Below are 23,462 nucleotides of genomic sequence, written 5' to 3'. Positions count from 1 at the left end.
AAAATAGTTTCAAAAAACTTTGAATCTCTAGTTGCATTCAAATGAGACTTCCATAGCCTTTTCTCTCGGGGCATATTCATAAATTTCCAAAGAAGGCTCGCTTTTAGAGTGGACGATGAAAGAAAAGATGCCTTCCTTTCGAGGTTGTCACCATTAACTCCTTCAGGTTGCCAGACAAAGTATGCAACCTCAGATTCTTCGCCTTCTGATTCCGGTTGTGTACCCCTGCTACTTCCTCTGCCCCTTCCTCTCCCCCTTCCCATTCTTCCTCTACCTCTGACAAGTGTCTTGCAACGTTTATTCTTTGCAGGGGGTTCACTCAATTCTGGTTCAACATATGGACTTCTTTTTGCCGGCCCTTGTCTTTGTTTTCTTTTCAAAGGAAATCTGAGTGGTGAGATCTCATGCTTAATGAACTACTCTAATGCATCCACTTTTGAAACTGTCGATCCTCGCATTCTTGGAGGTTCACCCTCAACCCGAGTCTCTTCTTCTTGATTTTCTTCTTGTTCTTCTTCTACTTCTTCATCATCATCTTCTTCAACTATCTTAGCTTTTCCCTTTTTCAAAGAACCTCTGCATCTGGCATCAAGCTCACGGATGCTATCCCAACAGATGCTTTGCGGATTCAACTGCAAATGTTGCATCCATACACTGATCTTTGGATAACTACTTCCCTTATAATCCTCCAGATCATACAGAAGTGCTTCTTCATCCTTTTCCACTAGTAGAATACTTTTAATACCCTGAAATAAAAAAAAATGTTACTTTTGACCTGTGTGATCCATGTGACCCGTGACCCATGTGACCCATGTGACGTGACCCGTGACCCGTGACCAAATCAATCCAACTTTCAAATAATTTCCTCGTAATTTAATAAATAACTTACCATCAGAGGGATTATAAACCCCGGGCAATGCCATTTTGTCTTTGGTTTCGCACCGAGACTCTTTCGCACTTGATCAATTATTCGATCAAAAGTGTATCGACCCCACGGAAATCGTTCACAGAAACGTAAATCATCAACCATGTCGAACAAATCATGGCTGATTTGTTCGGATGACAGGGCATGATCCAAGATTCCGGCCATCAAGCATACAATAGCCAATCTCTTACGATCTGCTGCCCTCTGGGGTGACATATATCTCAATTTCTCCACCACATCATTCAAACAAACTTTCTTACGTCCGAAAGTCTTTTTCCTGAACTCACTCTTTTTGAAGCTCTCCCATTCTTCTGGATATTTTCCACACTTCAAACCACATATAAGTGCATGCTCAATGATTGAGTACCTCACGGGCACACCATTGAGCACGAACCACAATTCCTTCTCGTCTTCCCCTTTAACAGAGCGGTTAATGAGAACTCCCGCAGGCGCCATCTTTAACTGGGGATCCCATTGCGCGTGGAATAGATGTTGGAACTGTGATTCTTTCTCGAAGTACGTCCATTCATCCTGTGTCAGTACTTCTTTAAGTGTCTTCAGTGTCTCATACGGATAACACTTCGTATTGATCTTCGAAGAAAACTGAATGTCTTCGAATTTGTAGACAAATGGAAGCTGCAAAATAAAATAATTGTTCGTCATTGTGATCTTTGTGACCTGGGACCTGGGATTCGTGGCTCATGTGACCTATGTGACCTGTGACCCATGTGACCCGTGACCCATGTGACCTGTGACCCGTGATCCGTGACCCGTGTGACTCGTGTGCGGTGTTGTGTTATATTATACTATTACCATATAAATCTCTGTGACCCATGTGACCTGTGACCCACATGACCTTGCGACTTAGGAAATCATTAAATTTGCCAAGGTATTCCGAAATCTCATATCCACACTCTAACTTTCTATTTCGAATTCCTAAAACCCAAATTATATATTTCAAAACACAAAACCCTAACTTTATTTTCAGAAATCCCAAAACTTTAATTTCAATTTCGAAATCCCTAAACCCTAAATTCCTATTTTGAAATCCCAAATCATCCAACAAGTTTAATGATTTTACTCCAGGATCAGGTCATAGAAGAAAAAAACGGAGAAGAAGATGTAGACAAACCTACCGTTTCTAATGGGAGATCTTTCTCCGACGATGAAGGCGATGAACCGGCCTGAGACGCAGATGAAGACGAAGCAGAAGGCACATGTGTTCTTGGATCCATGGGTGTTTGATTTTTCACACAAATCACTAGAGAGATACCGAAATTGCAAGAAAAATGGGTTCAATTTTCTGAAAATCTCGAAACAGAAATCGCGCAAGAGAGAGAGAGAGTTTTCGAAATGCTGCAAGAGAGAGAGAACTGCACGGAGAGAGAGGGGACTGCACGGAGAGGGAGGTTACCGAGGAAGAGAGAGAGCGTTTTTTTAATTTGAATAAGTTGGGTATTTTTTAATCAAAAAGTAATGGTCCTTTTGGTCTTTCATTTAAAATTCAGGGATATATATGTCTTTACTCCATTTCAGATTTTATTTTTTTTAGATTTATTTTTTGAAGGGTACTCCATGAAGTAGGGATAGCATTTTAAGACATTTTTGCTATATCCCCAGTTTAAATTCTGCCAATCGGATATTAAAAAGGACCCAAAATTAAATATTGGGCCCAGAGCCCAAATTAATATCGATAGGCCCAAAGGCCCAAATACAGCGCCACTATATAAGGACACTCCTCTGGTCTCGAGCCTTCCACGGTGTCTTTACTTCAACCGAGTGATGGATAATGCGACCGTTTGATTCTCGACTTTTTTTCCTCTTCAGAAAAACTTCTCAATCCAAAATCCGAGGCGCACGGCAAACATGGCTTCCGTTTCCCAGCCGGTTGCGGCGGCGACGGCGGCTTCGCTGTGCTTTTGCGGCGGCTTCTCTCTTTCTACTCTGTCTTCTTCTCCGGTGACGTTGTATTTCCCGAGCGGTAACGCGGCTGGGGTTCGGCTTCGTGTTCGCGCCGTGAGGACGGAATCGGACGGTGCGTTGGTCGGAAGTAACCGGTCCTATGGCTCGGATTTGCTCCGGCGGCAGCAGATTGAGGAGGAGGATCAGGGTTTTGGTTCGGAAGAGGATGAGAACGGTGAAGATGGGGAGGCTGAGGACGAGTTCGTGGATTGGGAGGATAAGATCCTGGAGGTTACGGTTCCGCTTGTTGGCTTCGTCAGGATGATCCTTCACTCTGGAAAGTACGTGGTTGTCTTCATGGATTTTGAATTGTGTCAGGTGGATGCTAGTGCCAATGGATTCGTAGTTTGGGTAAACTTTTGAGTGATATTTACGAAGAAATCCATCGGAAAGCATCGTACCAGATGGAAAAATCAACTTCGAAATGAACAATTCAGAAGTTACTGTGAATTGAATGGTGAATTTAGCACTCCTTTCGCCATTTTTGCTCTGAAATCTGAACTTGAGATCGTCAGGATTACGTGTGTGTGAGCATTTCTTGAGTTTGTTTACGTTTAAGCGGAAGAAATTAGCTGATTTCGTAACCATTTCCCGTTGTTCGTAGGCATATATGACTGCTGGAATTATGTATTACAGTACTAGATGCTGAATTTAACCATGTTTTCATGAAAACCTGCTGGGAAGAAAATGCAGTTTCGGCATAAGCAAGACTCCTGGTTGATTGATTTAATAGATTCATCTGCTTGGAATTTGGAAAAAACGCAGATACGGAAGTGGAGATAGGCTAAGCCCTGAGCACGAGAGAATGGTCGTTGAGAGATTGCTTCCTTACCACCCGGAATACGAGAAGAAGATAGGACCCGGAATAGATCATATCATGGTACATTCCGTTCCTTCTTAGATCTTTGAAACCCACATTTGCTGGACCAATTTGCTGTTCGTTTTTTATCAATCTGTCCTCTTTGAAAGTTTATCTGAAATGGGATTATATATGTGTTTTCCGATTCGCTTTTCTTGTCTCGACAAAGAGCGGTCTGAAGTTGAACCTTCTAGTGAGCTGTTCAATGTTAGCTTCAAGTGACTACAATACTAGAATGCTTTTGAGAAGTGGCTAAGTAGTTGTTCTTTCCTCAAGAAAAGTTTCATCTTTCCTAATAATTTTGTCTGTAGGTTGTTCATTGACGATAATGATCTCTATTGCGTATGTTTTTCTACCGTGCTCGTATATGATTTTCACTTTGTTTTCTCTCTACCACATAATCCTGAAGAGACAAATCTGCATAAGATTTTCAGGCATTCGCTAAGTTCATGTCAATTTTTTAGCTCTGCATTTGCTTCTTGTTGTTAGTGTTATAAACAAAGATCTCATATCTCACTTGTCAGAATCAGAGATAGAAACTAATCATTGTACATATAACTGCTTCATTCAAACATCTATGATCTTCTACTTGTAACAAAACCTCTGAATCTTGGATTCTCAAATGGGTTTCCCAACTAATGAGACAAGGCTCTGTTTCTTGTTGCAGGTCGGGCATCACCCCGACTTCGAGAGATCCCGTTGTTTGTTCATAGCTCGGAAAGACGGTGAAATCGTCGACTTTTCGTATTGGAAATGCATAAAAGGTTTGATCCGAAAGAACTACCCTCTATACGCGGACAGTTTCATCCTCAGACATTTCCGAAAACGCCGGCTGAACAGATGAGGAGGAGGGTAACGTCCATTTTCTCGGAATTATTCCCTCGTTTGTTCCATCGGCACGAGAACTTCATTTGGAATCTGATCGTATAAATTTCGCAGCTTTCTACGAAACCCGAATGCTAAAAGTGTACAAAGAACCGAAGACCAAGTCTCTCTTTCTCAATGAAGAACACAGCTCCATCAAAATCTCGTCTGTGTTTATTGCATACGCCATTGTTGATAGGCTTAAGGTTCGTTTCATTGGTCTATCCATCAACTTTGGACCTCTACGTAACGAAGGTCTTGGACTGGGGGCAGAATTATTTGATTTTGGGTTAGATATATGAATATGTAGTCTGAATTCGAGTTTGAGTTTGTAAATCGAAATTATTCGTAGATTAGATTTGGTTTTCACGATTTTATATTCGGAATGATATCCATTATTGTATTATTTATGTGATTAAAAAGTGTGAAATTAATTTTAATATTATAAAAAATAGAAATTTATCTTTAATTTTTCAAATTATAAATTATTTTCAGTTTAATTTCAAAATTGGGATTTTGATAATAATATATTATGTATTTTCTTCTATTTCATAGATCCATTAATCCATTTAACTTATTTAATGCGAAATAGATATATATTGCCATGTGTATTTCTAACAAAATATAAATTTATCTTTAATTTTAATTTATGTATTTCTAACAAAATAGATATGTATTGTCATGTGTCTTTGTGGTAGCGAGAAAAATCATCAATATAATAGCTTAATAATTTGTAAATTATTTATTCAATAAATTATAGAGTGCGATATATATACATATTTATTTCGATACTTCGATTCTTTCAATTAATTAAAGAAAAAATAGTATTGAAATACCTAAATTTTTATAAAATTTTAGATAAATATCTAAAATATAAAATTTTCATTTAATAACTCAACTTTTAAAAAATCCTATAAAAATAACTAATTTTTTGAAAAATTTACGACGTTGGTTATGTTTATTTAAAAAATATTTATCCTTTAAATTGATTTGGAAATTTTTAAAAGTTAAGTATTTATCTAGAATTTTTAAAAAGTTCAGATATTTATATTGAAGTTTTATAATTTAGATATTTACCTAGAAATTTTATAAAAAAAAATCATGTATTCATATATAATTTTGCTTTAATTAAAATCAAAAGATTATTTGCTAAATTATTATCATGTAACAGTCTAAAATCTAAATCCTATTAAAAGGTCGAATCTAAATTCTCGACATTTCGCGTTACCGATGGATGATGTAAATTAATAAATATAAAAGAAAATCCATGATTTTATATAAACACAATTATTGTGTTTAAAGAGTCACTATTAAAACGTGGATAAATATCATGTACTTATTTGAATATATACATATATATATATATATATTTTAAAGTCATCGGGTTATATGTAATAATGAAGCATGGTCATGAAAACATGAGGCGACCAAATGAGATATTTTTTGTTCAACAAAAATATCTGGGGCACCCATCCCGCCAAATTGACCTACGCTGACGTGGCAACTATGCCACGTGTAAAAGCGGTGACAACTGTGCGTTCTTTTTTGTTCTCTCTCTAATATATACTCCCTCATCTCTCTCTCTCTCGCGGCGATATTTTTCTCTCTCCGTCTCTTTCGCAGTTCAGAAGATCACAGCCAATGGTTCGTGGATATAGAGGAAGCTTTAGCCGTGCGAGCTCTGACTCGTCTGAGTTTACTCGGGGCGAGTCCGACGAGGTTTCTTCGGAGGAAGGAGAGATGACGTCCACCGTGGTACAGATTTCATCTTCCCGATTCGTTTTTTTCTTGCATGTCTTCGTGAAATCAGGGGTTTTTGTGGTCGAGATCTGAATTTTGTCCGATTTTATCTTGTGAATTTCCGTTAATGGAGATGTTCGGTTTTCGATGCTCTTTGGAATTATTTGGTGTGCGAAATTTGTGTTCTTAGAATATGAGACCAAGAGGTTCTATGAGTACGAACAAGCATGTTATTCTCTATTTTGAGCAATTTTTGGTGGATCTTTCTATGTGAGAAGAAGACTTAAATGTATGATCCTTCGTTAAATTTGGCAAATCCCGACGGTGCCTTGATTAGGATCTCCATATGTTATTAGATTATTAGGAAATTTTTGTCTCAAATCATTAGCTGTATGTTTTCTTACCAATTAGGGTTCATCTTGGCGAATCAGTGCATCTCGGAAATTCTAATCATAGCTCGCCTCGGAAATTTCGCCATTATATTTGTTTTCGTTATTAGGAGTAATAATGTGCTAATCTACAGAACGATTATCTCGTGAATGAGAGTGAAACTTAGCCGTAAGCTTTCGTGCGTGTATGAACAATATGATAGAAGATATTTGTGCTTTTCCATGTTCAATTTCATGTCCAAGTGATTAATCATTGGTACCAAAAGATCCGATACCCGTCTGATTATAGATCCTTTGCGACATTTGAGACATGGGTTTGACATTTGCGTGACTGTTTCTAACATATGACAGTACCCTGCTGAGAAAGAGAAGGAATCGACAGAATGGACGGATGAGAAACACAGTTTGTATCTTAAATCCATGGAAGCCTCATTCATAGATCAGTTGTATAATTCCCTTGGAAATCTCGGTTCGCATTGTAACATGAGGAGTTCGACAGACGTAGAGTCATCCAGACAGCCTTGCTGGAAAAGGAATCCTTCCCAAGAACAGGTCTGAGACAGATAACTCTTTTATGCGGCGGCTGATCATCTGATCTCTCGGTTTTTTACTTCTGTTTGAATTATTTGTTTACCCGTTCATCTTTCTACTCCCGTCTCTAGTTCAAGGTTCATCGTGCTGGTTTCTGGAAGAGGATGGATGTTAAACAATCTAAGTATTGCTTTAACAGAAGTGGTACTTGTCACGAGGTTCTTGCGAGTCCATGGGTCAAACACTTTAGACCTTTACCAGCAGGCCAAAGCCCGGATTCCTCGACGTTTGAAGGTAGATCTGATCCTGTAGTGGTCTGCCCAAATGGTAGATCAGCTTCTTCAAAGCAGGTCGGTGCGGCGGTCTTCTGCCTCAGCAATAGGGATCAAATCAACAACAGAGAAGGTAGGTTTTAAATTTCTACTTATCATCCAAATGGGTTTTCTTTTTTCTGTTCGTATTGGATGTGTAAAACTGAAGTTTTTCGGAATGTATCCTCTTTGCCATTGATTTAAGCAGAGGTATCAGACCAGAACTTTGCCGACGAAGAAACTAAACAAGAAAAAGCAGGCTCGTCAAGCAGCTCGAAGAAGATGAAGATGGGGATGAGCGAATCATCGAGTAATGATCAGGTAAACATTCCGAGCAGTTCATCGACATTTCTCAACGCCATGATCGTATCTAAAGCTTGATTTCTCGGTTTCCCGTTCAGGTCGTTCCGTATGGAAAAGCTCCTTCAACATGATGATATACACGTAAGAAGAAGTCATCTCTTCGCTGGTAACAAAAAAGCAATGCAAATGACATTTTTTGTGTGTAAATAGTTTTAGGCAACTCGTATTCCTCTGTTATATATAGAACCTTGTTTCGGCAATGAAAGAGCTTTTGATGATCAAAAAAATTAGGGGTGGTTTATTCGGGTTTCGGTTCGGTTATTTCGGTTTTAGGAAAACTATAACTGTTCGGTTTTTTATATTGAATTCGGTTACATTCGGTTCGGGTTTTGGTTACGACAAAAATACTCATTTTCTTTAGAAAAAATTGGTTATTTTTTTATTCAGTTTGATTCGGGTTTGGATATGGTTTTTTGTTTTTGTTTTAAAGAAATCATAACCATACGATTTCATGTCGAATTCGGTTCGGTTATAGTTACGGTTACGTGTGATTCGGTTCAATTGGTCAGTTATCAACCAAATAAGTCCCCCTAGTATATTTCACGCGGAGAAAGAATTCGACGGCGGCTCAGTTTTGTGGTAAACTTCTAGATGTTATCATCATTATAATATTATGTTATGTTAAAACAGAAACATGAGTCACGACTCAAGGCTTTGGAAATTTCCTTTTTTTTTATATAATTTGCATGGAAAAAATTATCACCCGAAGTAGAAAATATTATTGTTTATTGTAGGGTTGGGCACAGGTCGGATATCCGCGAATTTGGAAATATTCGTCTTCGTCTTCACAGATTTCATGAAAACAATATCTCATTCTCTATCTGAAAACAATGTATCATTCTCTATCTGAAAACAATGTCTCATTCTCTATCTCATTAACACCGGATACCTGTGATTAAGAGACGGGTATCCACGGATACTAGTACCCGTAAAAAATATATTTTTTTAAATAAATATAAACCAAATATTTAGTAAAATTATATTATTTAATTCAAAAATATATTTAAAATATAAAATATATATATATATATATCTTTGAATATATATAGATTTTTAAAAGTTTTTTAAATATATATATGTTAATTTTTAAAAGTTAAAAACCTAATATTCAAATAAATAATTAAAAAAATATAGGAATATTTGATATTTTTATATATTTACGGGTACTTACGTTCGTAAAAATGAAACTCGTACCCGTCTTCGTTGTTAGTTTTATATACCCGTCTTTGTCTTCATTCAAAGGTGAGTACCCGTTTTTCGGATACCCACGAGATCGGGTATCCACAAACCCGCGAGTAACGGGTATAAATGTCCAGCCCTAATTTATTGTTCCGTTATGTTTAGATACCTATGTGTATTGTAAATATTGATATTTCCTTTGTTTTTCAGCTTGCATTCTCTTAAAGTTTTCCCTAAGCCTTATTTTCTTTTAATTTTCTTCTAAAATATTTTTGTCGTACTTTATGTTATTTCACAATTTTATGCTTTTTTGGATTCACTTTATAGAATGTTTAAGATTTTTACACATAAATTAACAAAAAATAATAATTGTTTAGCACGCATTATTGGGGCAACATTGACATTGATATTTTAACCAAAAAAACATTGATATTGATATTAATTAAAATAATATAGAAAAAGAATGATGTTTCAAAATTAATTAAAAGAAAGAAGAAATTCGGTGACATGTACTAAAATATTTTGCAATTTACGTTTTTTTATTTTTGTAATGGAGTTTTAAATTATAAAATATCTTAAATATTTTTAATTTTGTATTTTTTTTTATTTTTTTTTATAATCCGGAAGTTCTTAATTTTGTATTTTATTATCTAAAATAATGTTTTTATTCATCTTTCACACATTTCTTTTCTATCCCATATCTTTCCCCTCTAATAAGATTTTTAAATTTTTTAATCCATAATTATGGATTTCACTTAACATAGAATAACATTTTAAATGATTTTGATACAAATTTCATGCACACAAATATATATTTTTGTATGTTAGTTGTGGACCTGCCGTAGTATGGGACGAATATTGATGGTGACGATGAGGATGGTGATGGCAAGTTCGGTGATGTTATAGGAAATACAGAATAATAGATAAAAAGTAGATATACGATAAAGAACTCAAAAGAGTTATTTACCAAAAAAAAAAAAACAAGAGTGGAATATTTAAAAATAATAGATATGTGATATGAAATTCATAATTTTCATGTTATTGAGAATTGTTTTTAAAAAAATGTATTTGGTAAAATCGCTTTTTTCATAATCTGCAATTTAGGATTTTTGTCTTTAGTTTTTAGCTTTTAATTTTTGGTTGTTTTATTTTTGTACTATTTGTAAATTATTAAAATGGAACTTTTGATTTTTTAGTTAATTTTTTAATTAAAATACAAAATTTTGATGGTAAATATTTTTTATTTAAAAATTTTAAAAAACTCTAAAAACCTACCCCCAATTTGTTTAACATTTTGCAAAAGGAACCCTAAAATAAAACACGAGGAAAAAACGGCGTGGGGGAATTGGGAAGCGTGCCATTTAATCGTCTCTGTATCTCATCCTCCATACTTATCGATCAAGTCATCTCTCCCCATCTCTCTCCTTATCTATCCTCCATTTCTCCAGAACCAGACCCGATTCGTAGCTACAGATCTCCCGCAATTTCTTCAATTTTCTTCGGAAATGGCGAGCCAGCTGAAATCGGAAGCGATCATGGACATGATGAAGGAGCATCTCTCCACCGACGCCGGCAAGGAACTCACCAAGAAGATTGGACTCGTCTACCAATTCAACATCGCTCCCAAGGTTCTTCTTTCTTACATTCTTCTCGATGTTTTTGCGTCTTTTGTCTTGAATCTGTTTTGTCTTATGCTGCGTTGTTTTCTGTTCTGATCTGTTGATTCTCGTTTTTGGTTCGAATTTCAGAAATTAGGGTTCGACGAGGTTACTTACAGCGTCGATCTCAAGAAAGGCGAAGTTACCAAAGGTTTGTCTCCTTTCTTTTCTGGGGTTTGTTTATTCTCTACAATTATTGCATGAATTCTCTCAGTTCTGGATAATTGGGATTTTGACATGGATGATCTCAGAAGTTCCTTTGTGGGAAAAGTGAAAAAGTATTGCTTTGGATTTGATCCTCATGATTCTTCCATGGTGGGCCACTAAGATCTTTCAGGAACCGTTAATGGAAAAAGTTGTAAGATTGAAGGAAATCCAACATCTTTCAGGAACCATTGCTTTACTGATGGTTACTGTATTATTTGCTCACAAACTAGGGAAATTCGAAGGAGGAAAAGTTGATGCTACGTTTTCATTCAAGGATGATGACTTTGTCAAGGTTGCAACAGGGAAGATGAATCCCCAGATTGCTTTCATCAGGTGCTTTTCTCTGAAATCTTTCACTGTGTTACCCTTTCACGTTTCTGTTCAGTTTACTGCACAAAGATTATATAAACTGATTATTAGTCTTCTCTCTTGTTTGGAGACCATACCACCATTACTCAAAAGCTCTTACCTGATAGCCCCTCATTACAGAATGTGGATTCTCTGGTTCTACATTATGTCTGAATGCCCACAAGAACATATCAGAGGAAACCCGTCCGGTTTTGTACCTTATGAATTGGGTCTATGAGTATTCATGTGAACCCAATATCTCATTATAGAAGCCAAGTTTCTGAATGCAACATCTTATGAAATGTTATTGTTTCAATGCTTGATGTTGATGGGGTGCTTCCCCCTTTACGACCTGCTCCCTGATTCGTTTGAATTGAATGCAGAGGCGCGATGAAGATAAAGGGTAGTCTCAGCGCGGCGCAGAAATTCACACCCGACATCTTCCCTAAGCCTTCCAAGTTATGAACACAGAAAGACTGCCCCTTTTGATTTCATAGCCATGGTTTAGTTTAATGTTGTCTACAAAGGTGGTGGTCTCAGTTCAGTTAAAGCGGTACAAATAAGAACAAGACTTAATTCTTAAAAAAAAAAATCCACACCACCCAAATCCAGTGGATTCAAGGGTGATGGAAATAGTTCTTGTCTCCATCTACTTGCTATATAAATAATGGTATTCTCATTATGCAGAAAATAAAGATTTATATTCTTCTACATTCTACATTCATGGTTCCAAAATTGTGTGTTTTTTCTTTCTTATTTTCCTTTTCAAATTTGACATTAAAGAAATGTATACATTTCTAGACATTACACTTTAGTTAGGGGTGGCCGTCTCGAGGTTCGTTTCGAAATTTTAGCGGTTCAATTCGGAAACGGTATTGAACCGGTTTATTTGGTATTCTAAAATTTGTATTAAGCTAGTACTGTATATTATTCGGTTCGTTATTGGTATCGGTATGGGATGGTGTGGTTCTAATAAATATGAACCAAATAGAGATGGTTTGGGATGGTTTGAGACGGATCGGGATAGTTCATGATGGTTTAGGACAATTTAAAACAGTTTATAACATAATTATATCTCATATAGAAATATAAAAATAAAGAAATCTAATATAATAATTTTGGACAATAATCGCTATTAAGGAGTTATTAACAACAAAATATAAACATCATTCTGTAATAGATAATATCAAATAAACTAAATATTATTATTAATTATTAATATTTAATATTTTTAATTAAAAAAATAAAAATATAGAAATACCGTTCGATATTTTTCGAACCATTCCCGAACCGTTCGGTATCCTAAATTTTATACCATTCAGTTTTTTTATATAATACAAAACCAAACCAAAATCTAGTTAATCGGTTTGGTACGGTTCTGGACTAAATTCTGGCTTCTTTTTTTTTTTCGTTGTGTTTCGTTGTGTCTGGTTCAGTGTTCATGTAGTTATGGAATGGTGGTTGGATTAATTGTTGGTTAGCAGTTGGTTGTTGGGTACGATATATATTGTGTTTTGTACAATATATATGTTGTAATAATTAGGTCAAATAATATTTAATTGTATGGAAAATGAATATGAATGCGAAATTAAATATAAAATAACTAATTTTTTTTAATAAAACAACAAATTTTTTTAGCTAAATATTGAACTATATTCCAAAATATCCATGACTATGGGAATGAAAGTTCTCAAAAATATTCTTACATGATTTGTAACATATTCTTTTTATATACTTTTAATGATTTTTAGAGTTTTTTTAACAGTTTTAATGACTATTACACTTTTAGAGATAGACGTTTCGGTTTCGAACCGAACCGAACTAAAAAATACGATATTTTTCTTGATCCGAATCGTTCTAAATTTACGAACGGTATTATTTTTAAAAATCGAATTTTCCAAAACCGAATTTTAAAAAATCCCGAAAAACCGATTTTTTTAAAAGAAATCTATTTCTTTAATAAAAATCGGAACCGAAAACGAACCAAATAGAATATAAAAACTGATTGATATCTATTTTTATAAAACTGAAAAAACCAAACCGATGCATTGTCATCCGGAACCCGAACCGATTTCCAAAAAGTACACACCTACTTACACTGTTGGTTAATACTCTTTCAAGTTTTTTTCGGGTAAGTTTTTGTTGCTTTTATTTATTTTAAATAATTATTGGTCTAATCAATCGAATCTTCCAGTGTAATGTTCTAAAACAAATCACCGTTTAAAAGAAGACCTAAAAAGTAAACCGAAGATAACCGGTTGAATTCGGTCTAACTAAACCGGCTCAAAAATTTGGAATGTGTAGATTCCACTTTCCTCAAGGTCGATACAAAGTGTTATCCACATCAACAGTTCGAATTATGACAATCACATAACGTGTAATTCCTTTGATTTCAACTCTTCTAACAACTTTGACAAGAATTCAAATATTTACAATTTTTTTTTATGTTTTTACAAGAATGAATATATATATATATATATATATATTGGAAATTTGGTGAAATTATAGATACAATACAAGTATTTAAGATAATATCTTTATTGCAGGCAACATTCAAAGCAATAAGATCTAAAACATTAGATTTTTTGGATAACTCCTTGGGAAAGAAAATGGATATTATAGTTTTGAAGATAGCCACTGTTAGATTCACATTTATCGAAAATATTAAATAATTTCCGTATCTAATAAATTCCATGCCCTTTTTTTTACTTGCGCAAAAGAACGATAAAAAGTCAAAACAACCATTACGTGTCTCTCTCTCTCGCTCTCTCTCTCTCTCTCTAGATCTTCAATTCTTAATTTCTTGAAGCTATTTTTAAATTGGATTTAATTCCATTATTGTGATCTTAATTTCGTTTAATCAACCGATTTACATCGATTTGATCATTTTGATTAACACAAAAACGAAAAGCAAAATAATGTTTGGCGGCGTCTTCTTACAAAACTTATTGATGTTTTTTCTCTCTCGGCCTTGGGCACCTTCGGATCATCCCAACAGAATATGCTCTTTTACCTCCTCAAATTGATCGAAGTTCTTGCTTCTCTCTTCGCTCATGTCCTAAAGACAGAGACTTTGAGCTGGGTTTTGTCTTATATCGCCCCGATTCTCTCTATTTATCGTGTTCATCGTCCATCCGATTTCTGAGTTTTTGTCGAAATCAACCATTTTTCATCCCCTTTTGCTGCGAGCTTTGATTCATAATCACGATCTGTTGGATTTCGTTCCTGGGTATGCCAAGGTCGGTGATTTCGAGGTCTCCTGATGATCAAAGGTTCTTAATTTTGGTCCATGATCGCGTTGAATCTCGACAAATGATCGAAGTTTGATCGATTATCGATCTGGGCATCGGAGAAATTATCGATTTTGAACAATGAATGCTGTGGGTAGGATCGGGAGCTATATATACCGTGGAGTCGGTACGGTGTCTGGTCCGTTTCATCCCTTTGGTGGCGCGATTGATATCATCGTCGTCGAACAGCCCGATGGGACATTCAGATCTTCTCCTTGGTATGTCCGGTTTGGGAAATTTCAAGGAGTTTTGAAAACAAAAATGAATGTGATTAATATCGATGTTAACGGAACGGAAGCAGGTTTCAATATGTATCTTGCTCATACAGGACAAGCTTACTTTCTCAGAGAAGTTGACGATGTTGTCGGTGAAGGTGACTCTTTGTTATACCCTTTGTCCCTAGGCGATGAGGGAGATACTAAATCCTCTAATGTAGATGATGTTAGGGTACCTTTGAGGTCGAAAAGTTGTAACTATGATGCCGGGAGTGCCGGGAATAGCAACGGAATGAGCGTTGGCAAGCCCGGGATTTTAGGCTTTGTGTTTGGAGGGAGGTCGGTTAGGGAGGAACGGCATCTGGAAGACGTGGAAGAAGATGGTGGATCGAGTGTTGAAAGGCTTAGCTCGATGGAACGAGCTGAGATTGCGGCTGATCTGTTGGAGGTGAAATGGTCTACGAATCTTGATACCCGTATGGCCGTTAAAGCAAAAGTTCCAAGAATTCCGATTAGCGATGCAGGAGGTAGCCAAGAAGGCAACGCGGACACACATACAGACAGTAAAGAGAGACGAGAAAACGTATGTCTGAAAGGCAGTGCCGAGACCAGTGCCAGTGAGATTAGTTTCGAAGAGTTTGAGTCGTCTTCTTCTGGTGTGGACGAAACGGAGCCGGGCAGTTCAGGATTTCAATTGTCAGATCCATCGAAAACTGGATCAGATAGCTATAAGATAGAGATTTCTCGGTTTCTTGATCAAAAAGAGCAGCATTACCATGAACACAATGGTGAGGTTTGTGATGAAGAGAGTGTATCCGATGATGCTAAGTCAATCGATTTTTCCGAAGTGTCGGGAAGTCCGCTTCTTGTTGATGGAAGCTCCTACAAAGCAATATGTAATGCATTGTCTGTTCCTAGTGAAGGAAGTGGAAAGTTAGATGTCTGTGTTGAATCTACAAACATGGAGACAGCAACTGAGCCACAAGAACAGGTTAGTCATTTTTAAATTGATCCAAACAAGTAGCAAATAGATAAATCTGGAACTGAACTGATGTGTTGTCTTGTATTAATTGTGTCTTAACCAGGATACTGTTACTTTATGTGCTCTGGAAATTGAGCGAGAGTTGTCAAGTGTACCCGAACAAGTTGATTCGGGGAATTTTGGAGCCTCTCGTGAAGGAAACATCCCGAGAATTCAAGATGAGAGTAAAACCGGTACAGAAGATAGCCATGTGGCAAGCAACCCACAATCAGATGTTTCGGAGGAAGAACAATTTGCCTTTAGTGATCTTGACGAATGCAAGCATGACGGGACTGGCTCCGTGAGTTCAGCTTCTCCGGATACTGTAAAAGCAAATGAGAAGGAAATCTTTGAGACAAATGACGTAGCTCGTGAGAAACATATGGAGAAGTCAAAGGTTGTATCAAACCCGATAAATATCCATAGAGATACCGAGTACTCGAGGGAAGAGGAGGTGAGACGGGTAGAATCTTTACCCAATATGCAGCTTCTCAATTCGAGTTTTGATACAGATTCTTGCCAGCCTCTGAGCCATTCACTCGGCTCAAAATCCAAAACCCTGAAGTGGGGTTCCATAAAAGATGAGTCCAGCTCGGAGAATTTATCTGCAGGGATATGGAACGAGTTCCCGTCTGCAAACGAGGACAATCCAGACATAAAGGCATTCAAGCATGTGATAGATAATCCCGAATTCGGTAAGGAAATCTCCAAGATTCTCACAGAATTACATTTACTCTATACATTACAACAGTGTATTTCTCTTTTACTGAATTTCGGACCAAGTATAATTCCTATCTCCTTCCTCGTTAAGTTGCATGTAGTATAATATCTTTAAAATCTAACGCTGGCTTCTCGTTTTCAGTCGAGCTCTCTCTGTGCAAGCACTTGTTAAGCGAAGGAATGGGAGTTGAAGTGGCTTCTCAGGTATTCAACTCCGAAAAACTGGACATGAACAAGTTTGCCTCTCTGGGCCCCGCCGTCGTGAAGGACGAGAAACTCGTGGTTAGAATCGGTGGTTGCTATTTCCCATGGGATGCTGCAGCTCCCATTGTCTTGGGAATGGTTTCATTTGGAACTGAGAAAATACTCGAGCCCAAGGGCATGATATCTGTTGATCAGATTGATAAGCCCGGCGATTCAGCTCCTGGCAGTGGAGGATGGAAGATTTGGCCTTTTTCTCTAAAGGGTTCGCGGAGCGATGAAAAAATTACCGACCCGACCATATCTGCAACCGAAAACGAGGAAACGCGAAATATATCAAAGCCAAAGCCGGTTAAAAAGACGGTCAGGGCTCTAACCCCGACATCTGAAGAATTGGCGTCCCTGAATCTGAAAGAAGGGAGAAATCTCGTGACTTTTACGTTCTCCACAAATGTGCTCGGTACACAAAAGGTCATTGCATACTCTTTTCTTTCCGACCGCTGTATCGTTGCATAGCTTAAAAAACCGAGCTATCCATTTCGTTGTACTCATAAACTCTGTATGCACAATCAACAGGTCGACGCCAGGATTTACTTGTGGAAATGGAACGATCGGATCGTTGTTTCAGATGTGGACGGAACGATCACGAGGTAAGGGATCTCGGCTTTCAGTCGATCGGAAAACAAAGAAATAGTTAATATATTCAAGATAATTATGCATTTGCAAAATACCGTCTTATTGCGTTTCTCTTATCTGGGCAATCTCGTTTATGTTTCTCATTGGGTTTATGTTCGTAGGTCGGATGTTTTAGGACAGTTTATGCCTTTGGTCGGTATTGATTGGTCACAAACCGGCGTGACACATTTATTTTCGGCTATTAAGGTTTGTTACTTGCTGTCTGGTTTATGTTTTTCATGGCTCTTGTAGCATGAAAATGAAAATACTAAAGGTAAGTTTTTTTTTTCGTCGTCTCTCCGAACGTTTTTTTTACTCTTCAGGAAAATGGATATCATTTGATATTTCTTAGCGCGCGGGCGATTTCTCAGGCCTCGGTCACCCGGCAATTCTTAATTAACCTCAAGCAGGTAGCTTTTCAAATACAGAAACCGAAATCGAAATTACTTTTCTTCTACTAATTTTTCGATTTTTCCAGGACGGGAAAGCATTACCGGATGGACCCGTCGTTATCTCACCCGACGGGCTCTTTCCTTCTTTGTTTCGGGAAGGTAACGTATTCTGGGACAGAACTAGCAGTTACTTCGCCTGATTAAACCAATCTTCATCTCAGGCATTTCATGGAAAATTCACTTCTGTTTTTTTCCCTCAGTAATCAGAAGGGCACCTCATGAATTCAAGATTGCTTGCTTGGAGGTTGGTTTTTCTTCTACTTTGTTTTTGTTTTTGTTACGAAGCTTGTATTATATATTCATTCACAAGCTTCTTATTTTCTATTCTTTTGTACATAGTAAAAAAAAATGCGAAAATTATTAGTGCGTATGCTTAGAACTTAAAAAAAAAAAAACTCAACTTTGGATAGTTTAACCGGTGAAACGGGAAACAAAAGCGTCTATTCTTTCCCGAGTTTGAATCTCAAATTTGGGAAGGAGGCGTACCTTCCAAATCACGTGGTTGGTCTCCGACCCCGAGATTAGTTGGATCTTGATCCAAGATACTCGGTTATCAAAAATAAATTTATAAAAGAATAGAAAAGGGATACTTGTGTTTAGAAAGAAACAATTGATGTGAAAAACTCTATACAACATCCTCTATATATATATATATATTAAAAATTTTAAACCTCACATTTTCGTCACATTGAATCTATCATTAAATTAAAATATCTTATAGAATGATTATATAAACATGGCATCGTCGTGATGTAAAGCATTATATAAGCATGACATTAGCGAATGGATCAATAACTTCGATAGTTTTATCACTTCTCTAAAGATTCGGGGATTCCTTAACGCGGCTCGTTCTTCCTTTTTTTTACATATAGGAAATACAAGCTTTGTTTCCTCAAGATCACAACCCGTTCTACGCTGGTTTCGGGAACAGAGACACGGACGAGATCAGCTACCTTAAAGTCGGAATCCCCCGCGGAAAAATCTTCACCATCAATCCAAAGGTAATTCTTGATCCGGAAGAAAAAAAACCCATATATTGAAAACCAAATTATTTAGCAACAATTTAGTTGAACAAACCCTGGAATAATACTGGAAAATGCCTCAGGGTCAAGTTGCCGTCAACCGCAGAGTTGACACAAGATCATACACTTCTCTTCATGATCTCGTCAATGGCATGTTCCCGGCTACCGCTTCTTCAGAGCGGGTAACCATCGTTTTCTTTTTCGATCGCGAGCTTTTTTTTTGTTTAAATCAGACGATATGTTCGATCGATCACGACGATGAACCGATATCGAAACAGGAGGACTTCAACACTTGGAATTTCTGGAAACTTCCGACACCGTCATTTGATGCCTGAGAATCGCTCTTCGTCCCGACAGATAGATCGTAGACGCCGAGGTAACGCCGTTCTCGTCTCTCGTTTCTCGTTCCGACCCTTGTAAGTTTCCGGTACGTCGGTTTTCGTATCACAGGTTAGATTTCGGGCAAAATATATACATGTATATATTATGGTAGACAAAAATGGACCGGTTAGGTTTAGCTTCTCACTTGCCAATTCAATGTATTTTCAATTGTTCGGACTCTTTCTTTTTCTTTTTTTGTTCTTTTTGCCCATTTGGTAAAAAGTATAATATTTACTGTAAATTCCTTAAGACGAAAAAAAAAAGAATTTGACTCACATATAAAATATTCTTAGTACATTTTACATTTGATGGCTTACATTTTTGCGAACCCTCATGCGACAACATATTATTGTGTAATATATATTTGATTTGGTTCCTATAAGATATTTATATTAATTAAATAATATATGCGAACGGTATTTTCCGTATTTATAAATATTATAATTGTGTTTAATTTGAATAATGAAAAATTCAATTTGTTGCTCTACTATAACGTTACAACCTTTTTTCTAAATCCGATATTTTACCCTTTCGATTGAAAAACACCGATCATCAAACTAAGTATTTACGTTATGTTTATACGTATTTTTTTTTGTTCAATCCCTAAACCTTAAACCCTAATATATTGCACCTTTGGCGCCGTGGACAATATTGTCGCGCTATCTATCTTCATCACGTTATGGAAGTTAAAAAAAATTCTGCTATTTCACCTTAATGAAAATTTGTTCAAGACGCTTGTTTAAATACAAACACGTATATTTTTTTAGGCCAATTTTTTTACCGTTTCGTGTGTAGAAAAAAAATTACAAACATGTACGTACATACGGGGCGAACCCACTCATATTTGAGTCATGCCCCCTATCAAAATTTTAATATAGTTATAATTTTATTGAATTTTAATGAAAAATAGTAAAAATGCCCATAAAAATTTTTTTATAGGCCCCTCTATTCTTTTTTTGTTTTGAAATTAGATCATATATCAATATTTACCCCCACTAATAATCTCTCTCGGATCCGCCACTTCATACATACATAGACACTTTGGTTGGTTATTTCCTAGTACAATCATACGTACAATCCTCATAAACTAAGCGCATTATCCTCCAAATACACTCATTAATGTCAAGGCGATATATCATTTGTTGGTTGATGGTCCCAAACATCTCATGGATACGAAGAAGATTGGGCTGTCAAATAATATCTTAAAGTAATGGGGTAAATATGTAATCTATATGAACTTTCGGGTCTAATAGAAAATTGTTCGAAAAATATTGAGGAGCGGGAGGTAAATAAAAGTCTTCTGCATTTCCGAGTTTTCTCTTTTCCCGATTATTTTTCCTTTCTCGCTCTCTCCTTCTCTCCTTCTCTCTCTCTCCAGTTTCGCCATGGCTTTTCGTCACCACAATTTTCAGCAGAAGCCCCGTGATTCGAAGAACTTTAGGCGAGTTTCTGTTCTTATTTGTCGTTAGCTTTGGAAAAGTAAAACCCTAATCGAATCAATTTCCAATCGCTTCGACCTTTCTGATTGATTTCGTTGTCTGTTTCAGGGACTTGTGTGGGATCGATAGCCAGATTTCACCAGGACTTGGGTTCGAGAGCTCTGCTAATCTCCATGATCAGTCTCAGCATCCTCCGTATATTCCTCCTTGTAATTTTTTTTTATCTAATTTCCTTAAGCTTGATTCTTTTAGGGTTTCTTCTTCATTTTTTTGGGGGTTATCGCTTATGAATCATCGAGGACGCAAGACTGAAATACCATTGCTTCGTGTAATTGGGTTTTAAGGGTTTAGTTTCGTTTTGGGTTTTCGTAATGAGTTTCTCATTTTGGTTTATCGACTTCAATTATGATGATATAATTTGCGTATAGAAATTTAGACTTTATATTGGAGCTTAATGTTTGATGTTTTACAACAGTAACGGTTCAATTGAGAAATCGAGTCTTTGAGAAATTTAGGGTTTTGAATTTTTATGGAATGTGAATCTCATTCAATCAATTGGTTTAGGGTTTCAAATTTTGAGTTAGAAATTTGTTGAGTTCTGGGGATTAGGCAAGGATTTTGAATGAAAAACGTAGTTTTCTTGGTTTTCCTATTTCGTGGCTAGCTTATGACTCTTCTCGTGTATATACTGTTATCTTTAATGTTTAGTTCATGTTGCGGGTTTTGCACCGAGCCCTGTTGTGAAAACTGACGGTCCCGATGGAGCCTCCGACTTACAGTGGAACTACGGATTTGAACTGAGAAGAAAGAGAATAAAGGAGCAGGATTTTTTAGAGAGTAACAGTTCTCAGATATCTTCAATCGACTTTATGCAAGCTCGGTCTGTTTCGACTGGATTGGGACTTTCACTTGACAATGCTCGCATTGCGTCTTCTGATAGCTCGGATTTGTTGTCGCTTGTCGGAGATGATATTGACCGGGAGTTGCAGAGGCAAGATGCTGAAATTGGTAGATTTCTCAAGATTCAGGTAACTTTGCATGAAATTCGTAAACTTTCTATTATTAGGTTTTGTTAGACGTTATCGGTTAAAGAGCTCGTTGCTTCTTTAAGTTATATCATCGTGTGCCGGATGATTTGCAACTCGTTAGAATAGGAAATAAGATTGTAATGGATTGTCGTAAAATATCTTAGGTTGGAATATTTGATGGGCATACACCGGAAAACTGGTTCTACCTATTTTGTGCCTGTTTTCTAATTCTATCTCTAACTACTCCGATTATTCAACCATTTCTTTCTTAAATTGCGTATAACAAGAGTCCTCTACTCGAGTTCTTCTATCAATGAACTCGTTCGTCGGCCTAGCTGCCCGTGTGCATGTTTAGTTCATTTATACCGAGTATTTCTGATTTTTATCTTGAAAATTGCGAATACTTTGCTTCTCCTATGTAATCTCGAATAGGGAGACCAACTACGGGAAACGATACTCGATAAGATTCAGACGAGTCAACTTCAAACGGTGTCTCTCATGGAGGAAAAAGTTCTCGAAAAACTCCGTGAAAAAGAAGACGAAGTGCAAACCATGAACCGGAAGAACAAGGAGCTCGAGGTACGGATGGAGCAGCTAACAATGGAGGCCGGGGCATGGCAACAACGTGCAAAATACAACGAGAATTTGATCAATGCCCTCAAGTACAACCTCGAGAACGTGCATTCTCAGCCCCGAGACAGCAAAGAAGGGTGCGGGGACAGTGAGGTGGACGACACAGCTTCGTGTTTCGGCGGGAAAACCTCGTGGATAAACAACAGCGACATTGCGGGAACGGAGGGGTCGATCTCGGCTCCGATGATGTGTAAGTCGTGTGGAGTGAGAGAGGTGTGTATGTTGTTGTTGCCATGTAAGCATCTGTGTCTGTGTAAGGACTGTGAAAGCAGCCTTAGCTTCTGTCCGTTGTGCAAGTCTTCCAAGTTTCTAGGCATGGAAGTGTACATGTGATTTTGTGTTTTTGTGTAACCGTTATCTGATTCCTAGTAACAGAACTGAACTCATGCATTGTGTTAATAATAATATTAATATTATTATCTCCGCTTCTTTCACTTAATTTCGTTGTAATCTTTTCTCCGATTTGCTTCCTTTTTTTTGTGTGTGTGAAATTTATGTGCAAAGAAGGAAATTAGGATGGCTATTTTGGTTATTAATCGAACCGATCCGGACCAAATAAGACAATTCGATTCGGATAAAATGAGATATATCCGTAATCAAATCGAGTACAATATAAAAATCGAATTGTTATAGTTTCTCTAAATCCGAATTCAAACGGAAAAAAAATCGAAAATTTCATTAGAAAAATGAGTTTTTTTATCGAAAAAATTGAATCTGAACCGAAACGAATCGAAATCGAATCAAATTATACCGAAATTGATACAAAAATCGAACGGTTATAGTTTTTCTATAACCTAATATAAGCAAATGGAATATGAACCGAAACCGAAACGGACATGTGGCAACGAATGAATTTTCAAAAATAAGAAAAGGAGAATCCAAAAAAATACAAAAACGTATCATTCGGCCCATTAGAGGCCCACTTGCATGCTCGTGAAGGCTTGATAGGAATGTGTTCTCTTCATTGCTCGGCCCATTAGAGGCCCACTTAATTAGGCCTACTCAGTATGATTTATTAATTATCGGTCCATTAGAGGCGCCCACGTACC

The 23,462-nt window shown here is 36.8% G+C and overlaps 5 protein-coding genes across 6 annotated transcripts; all 5 read left to right on the top strand.

The window, feature by feature from the left end:
• Nucleotides 1-2,695: 2,695 nt before the first annotated feature.
• On the top strand, nt 2,696-5,050 carry LOC104822851 (protein DCL, chloroplastic-like). The gene is made up of 4 exons (XM_010554211.1): nt 2,696-3,168; nt 3,653-3,767; nt 4,414-4,598; nt 4,686-5,050. Exons 1-3 carry the CDS (start codon nt 2,792-2,794, stop codon nt 4,588-4,590), a joined length of 669 nt encoding a protein of 222 aa, XP_010552513.1. The 5' UTR covers nt 2,696-2,791; the 3' UTR covers nt 4,591-4,598; nt 4,686-5,050.
• Nucleotides 5,051-6,192: 1,142 nt separating this feature from the next.
• LOC104822850 lies at nt 6,193-8,263 on the top strand. Its single transcript, XM_010554210.2, has 5 exons — nt 6,193-6,365; nt 7,091-7,291; nt 7,402-7,675; nt 7,790-7,902; nt 7,983-8,263. The coding sequence occupies exons 1-5, from the start codon at nt 6,252-6,254 to the stop codon at nt 8,013-8,015; spliced, it is 735 nt and encodes a 244-aa protein (XP_010552512.1). The 5' UTR covers nt 6,193-6,251; the 3' UTR covers nt 8,016-8,263.
• Nucleotides 8,264-10,451: 2,188 nt separating this feature from the next.
• On the top strand, nt 10,452-12,056 carry LOC104822849 (non-specific lipid-transfer protein-like 1). The gene is made up of 4 exons (XM_010554209.2): nt 10,452-10,751; nt 10,872-10,932; nt 11,219-11,321; nt 11,720-12,056. Exons 1-4 carry the CDS (start codon nt 10,629-10,631, stop codon nt 11,799-11,801), a joined length of 369 nt encoding a protein of 122 aa, XP_010552511.1. The 5' UTR covers nt 10,452-10,628; the 3' UTR covers nt 11,802-12,056.
• A 2,096-nt stretch (nt 12,057-14,152) lies between these two features.
• LOC104822848 (phosphatidate phosphatase PAH2-like) lies at nt 14,153-19,487 on the top strand. Of its 2 annotated transcripts, XM_010554208.1 has the most exons (12): nt 14,760-14,844; nt 14,955-15,832; nt 15,927-16,557; nt 16,725-17,254; nt 17,360-17,433; nt 17,581-17,665; nt 17,782-17,868; nt 17,937-18,009; nt 18,111-18,154; nt 18,783-18,911; nt 19,016-19,114; nt 19,211-19,487. In XM_010554208.1, the coding sequence occupies exons 1-12, from the start codon at nt 14,820-14,822 to the stop codon at nt 19,265-19,267; spliced, it is 2,712 nt and encodes a 903-aa protein (XP_010552510.1). In that variant the 5' UTR covers nt 14,760-14,819; the 3' UTR covers nt 19,268-19,487. The 2 variants fall into 2 exon arrangements, with proteins under 2 accessions (XP_010552509.1, XP_010552510.1); XM_010554207.2 differs by having other exon boundaries at nt 14,153-15,832.
• A 1,137-nt stretch (nt 19,488-20,624) lies between these two features.
• Nucleotides 20,625-22,834, top strand: LOC104822846 (probable BOI-related E3 ubiquitin-protein ligase 2). The gene is made up of 4 exons (XM_010554206.1): nt 20,625-20,754; nt 20,861-20,961; nt 21,461-21,780; nt 22,213-22,834. The coding sequence occupies exons 1-4, from the start codon at nt 20,699-20,701 to the stop codon at nt 22,744-22,746; spliced, it is 1,011 nt and encodes a 336-aa protein (XP_010552508.1). The 5' UTR covers nt 20,625-20,698; the 3' UTR covers nt 22,747-22,834.
• Nucleotides 22,835-23,462: the final 628 nt, after the last annotated feature.

Source organism: Tarenaya hassleriana, unplaced genomic scaffold, assembly GCF_000463585.1.
Source record: "Tarenaya hassleriana unplaced genomic scaffold, ASM46358v1 Cleome38, whole genome shotgun sequence".
Lineage (NCBI taxonomy): Eukaryota > Viridiplantae > Streptophyta > Magnoliopsida > Brassicales > Cleomaceae > Tarenaya > Tarenaya hassleriana.
The sequence above is the reverse complement of the archived record's forward strand: the minus strand, read 5'-3'. Positions and strand labels throughout refer to the sequence as shown.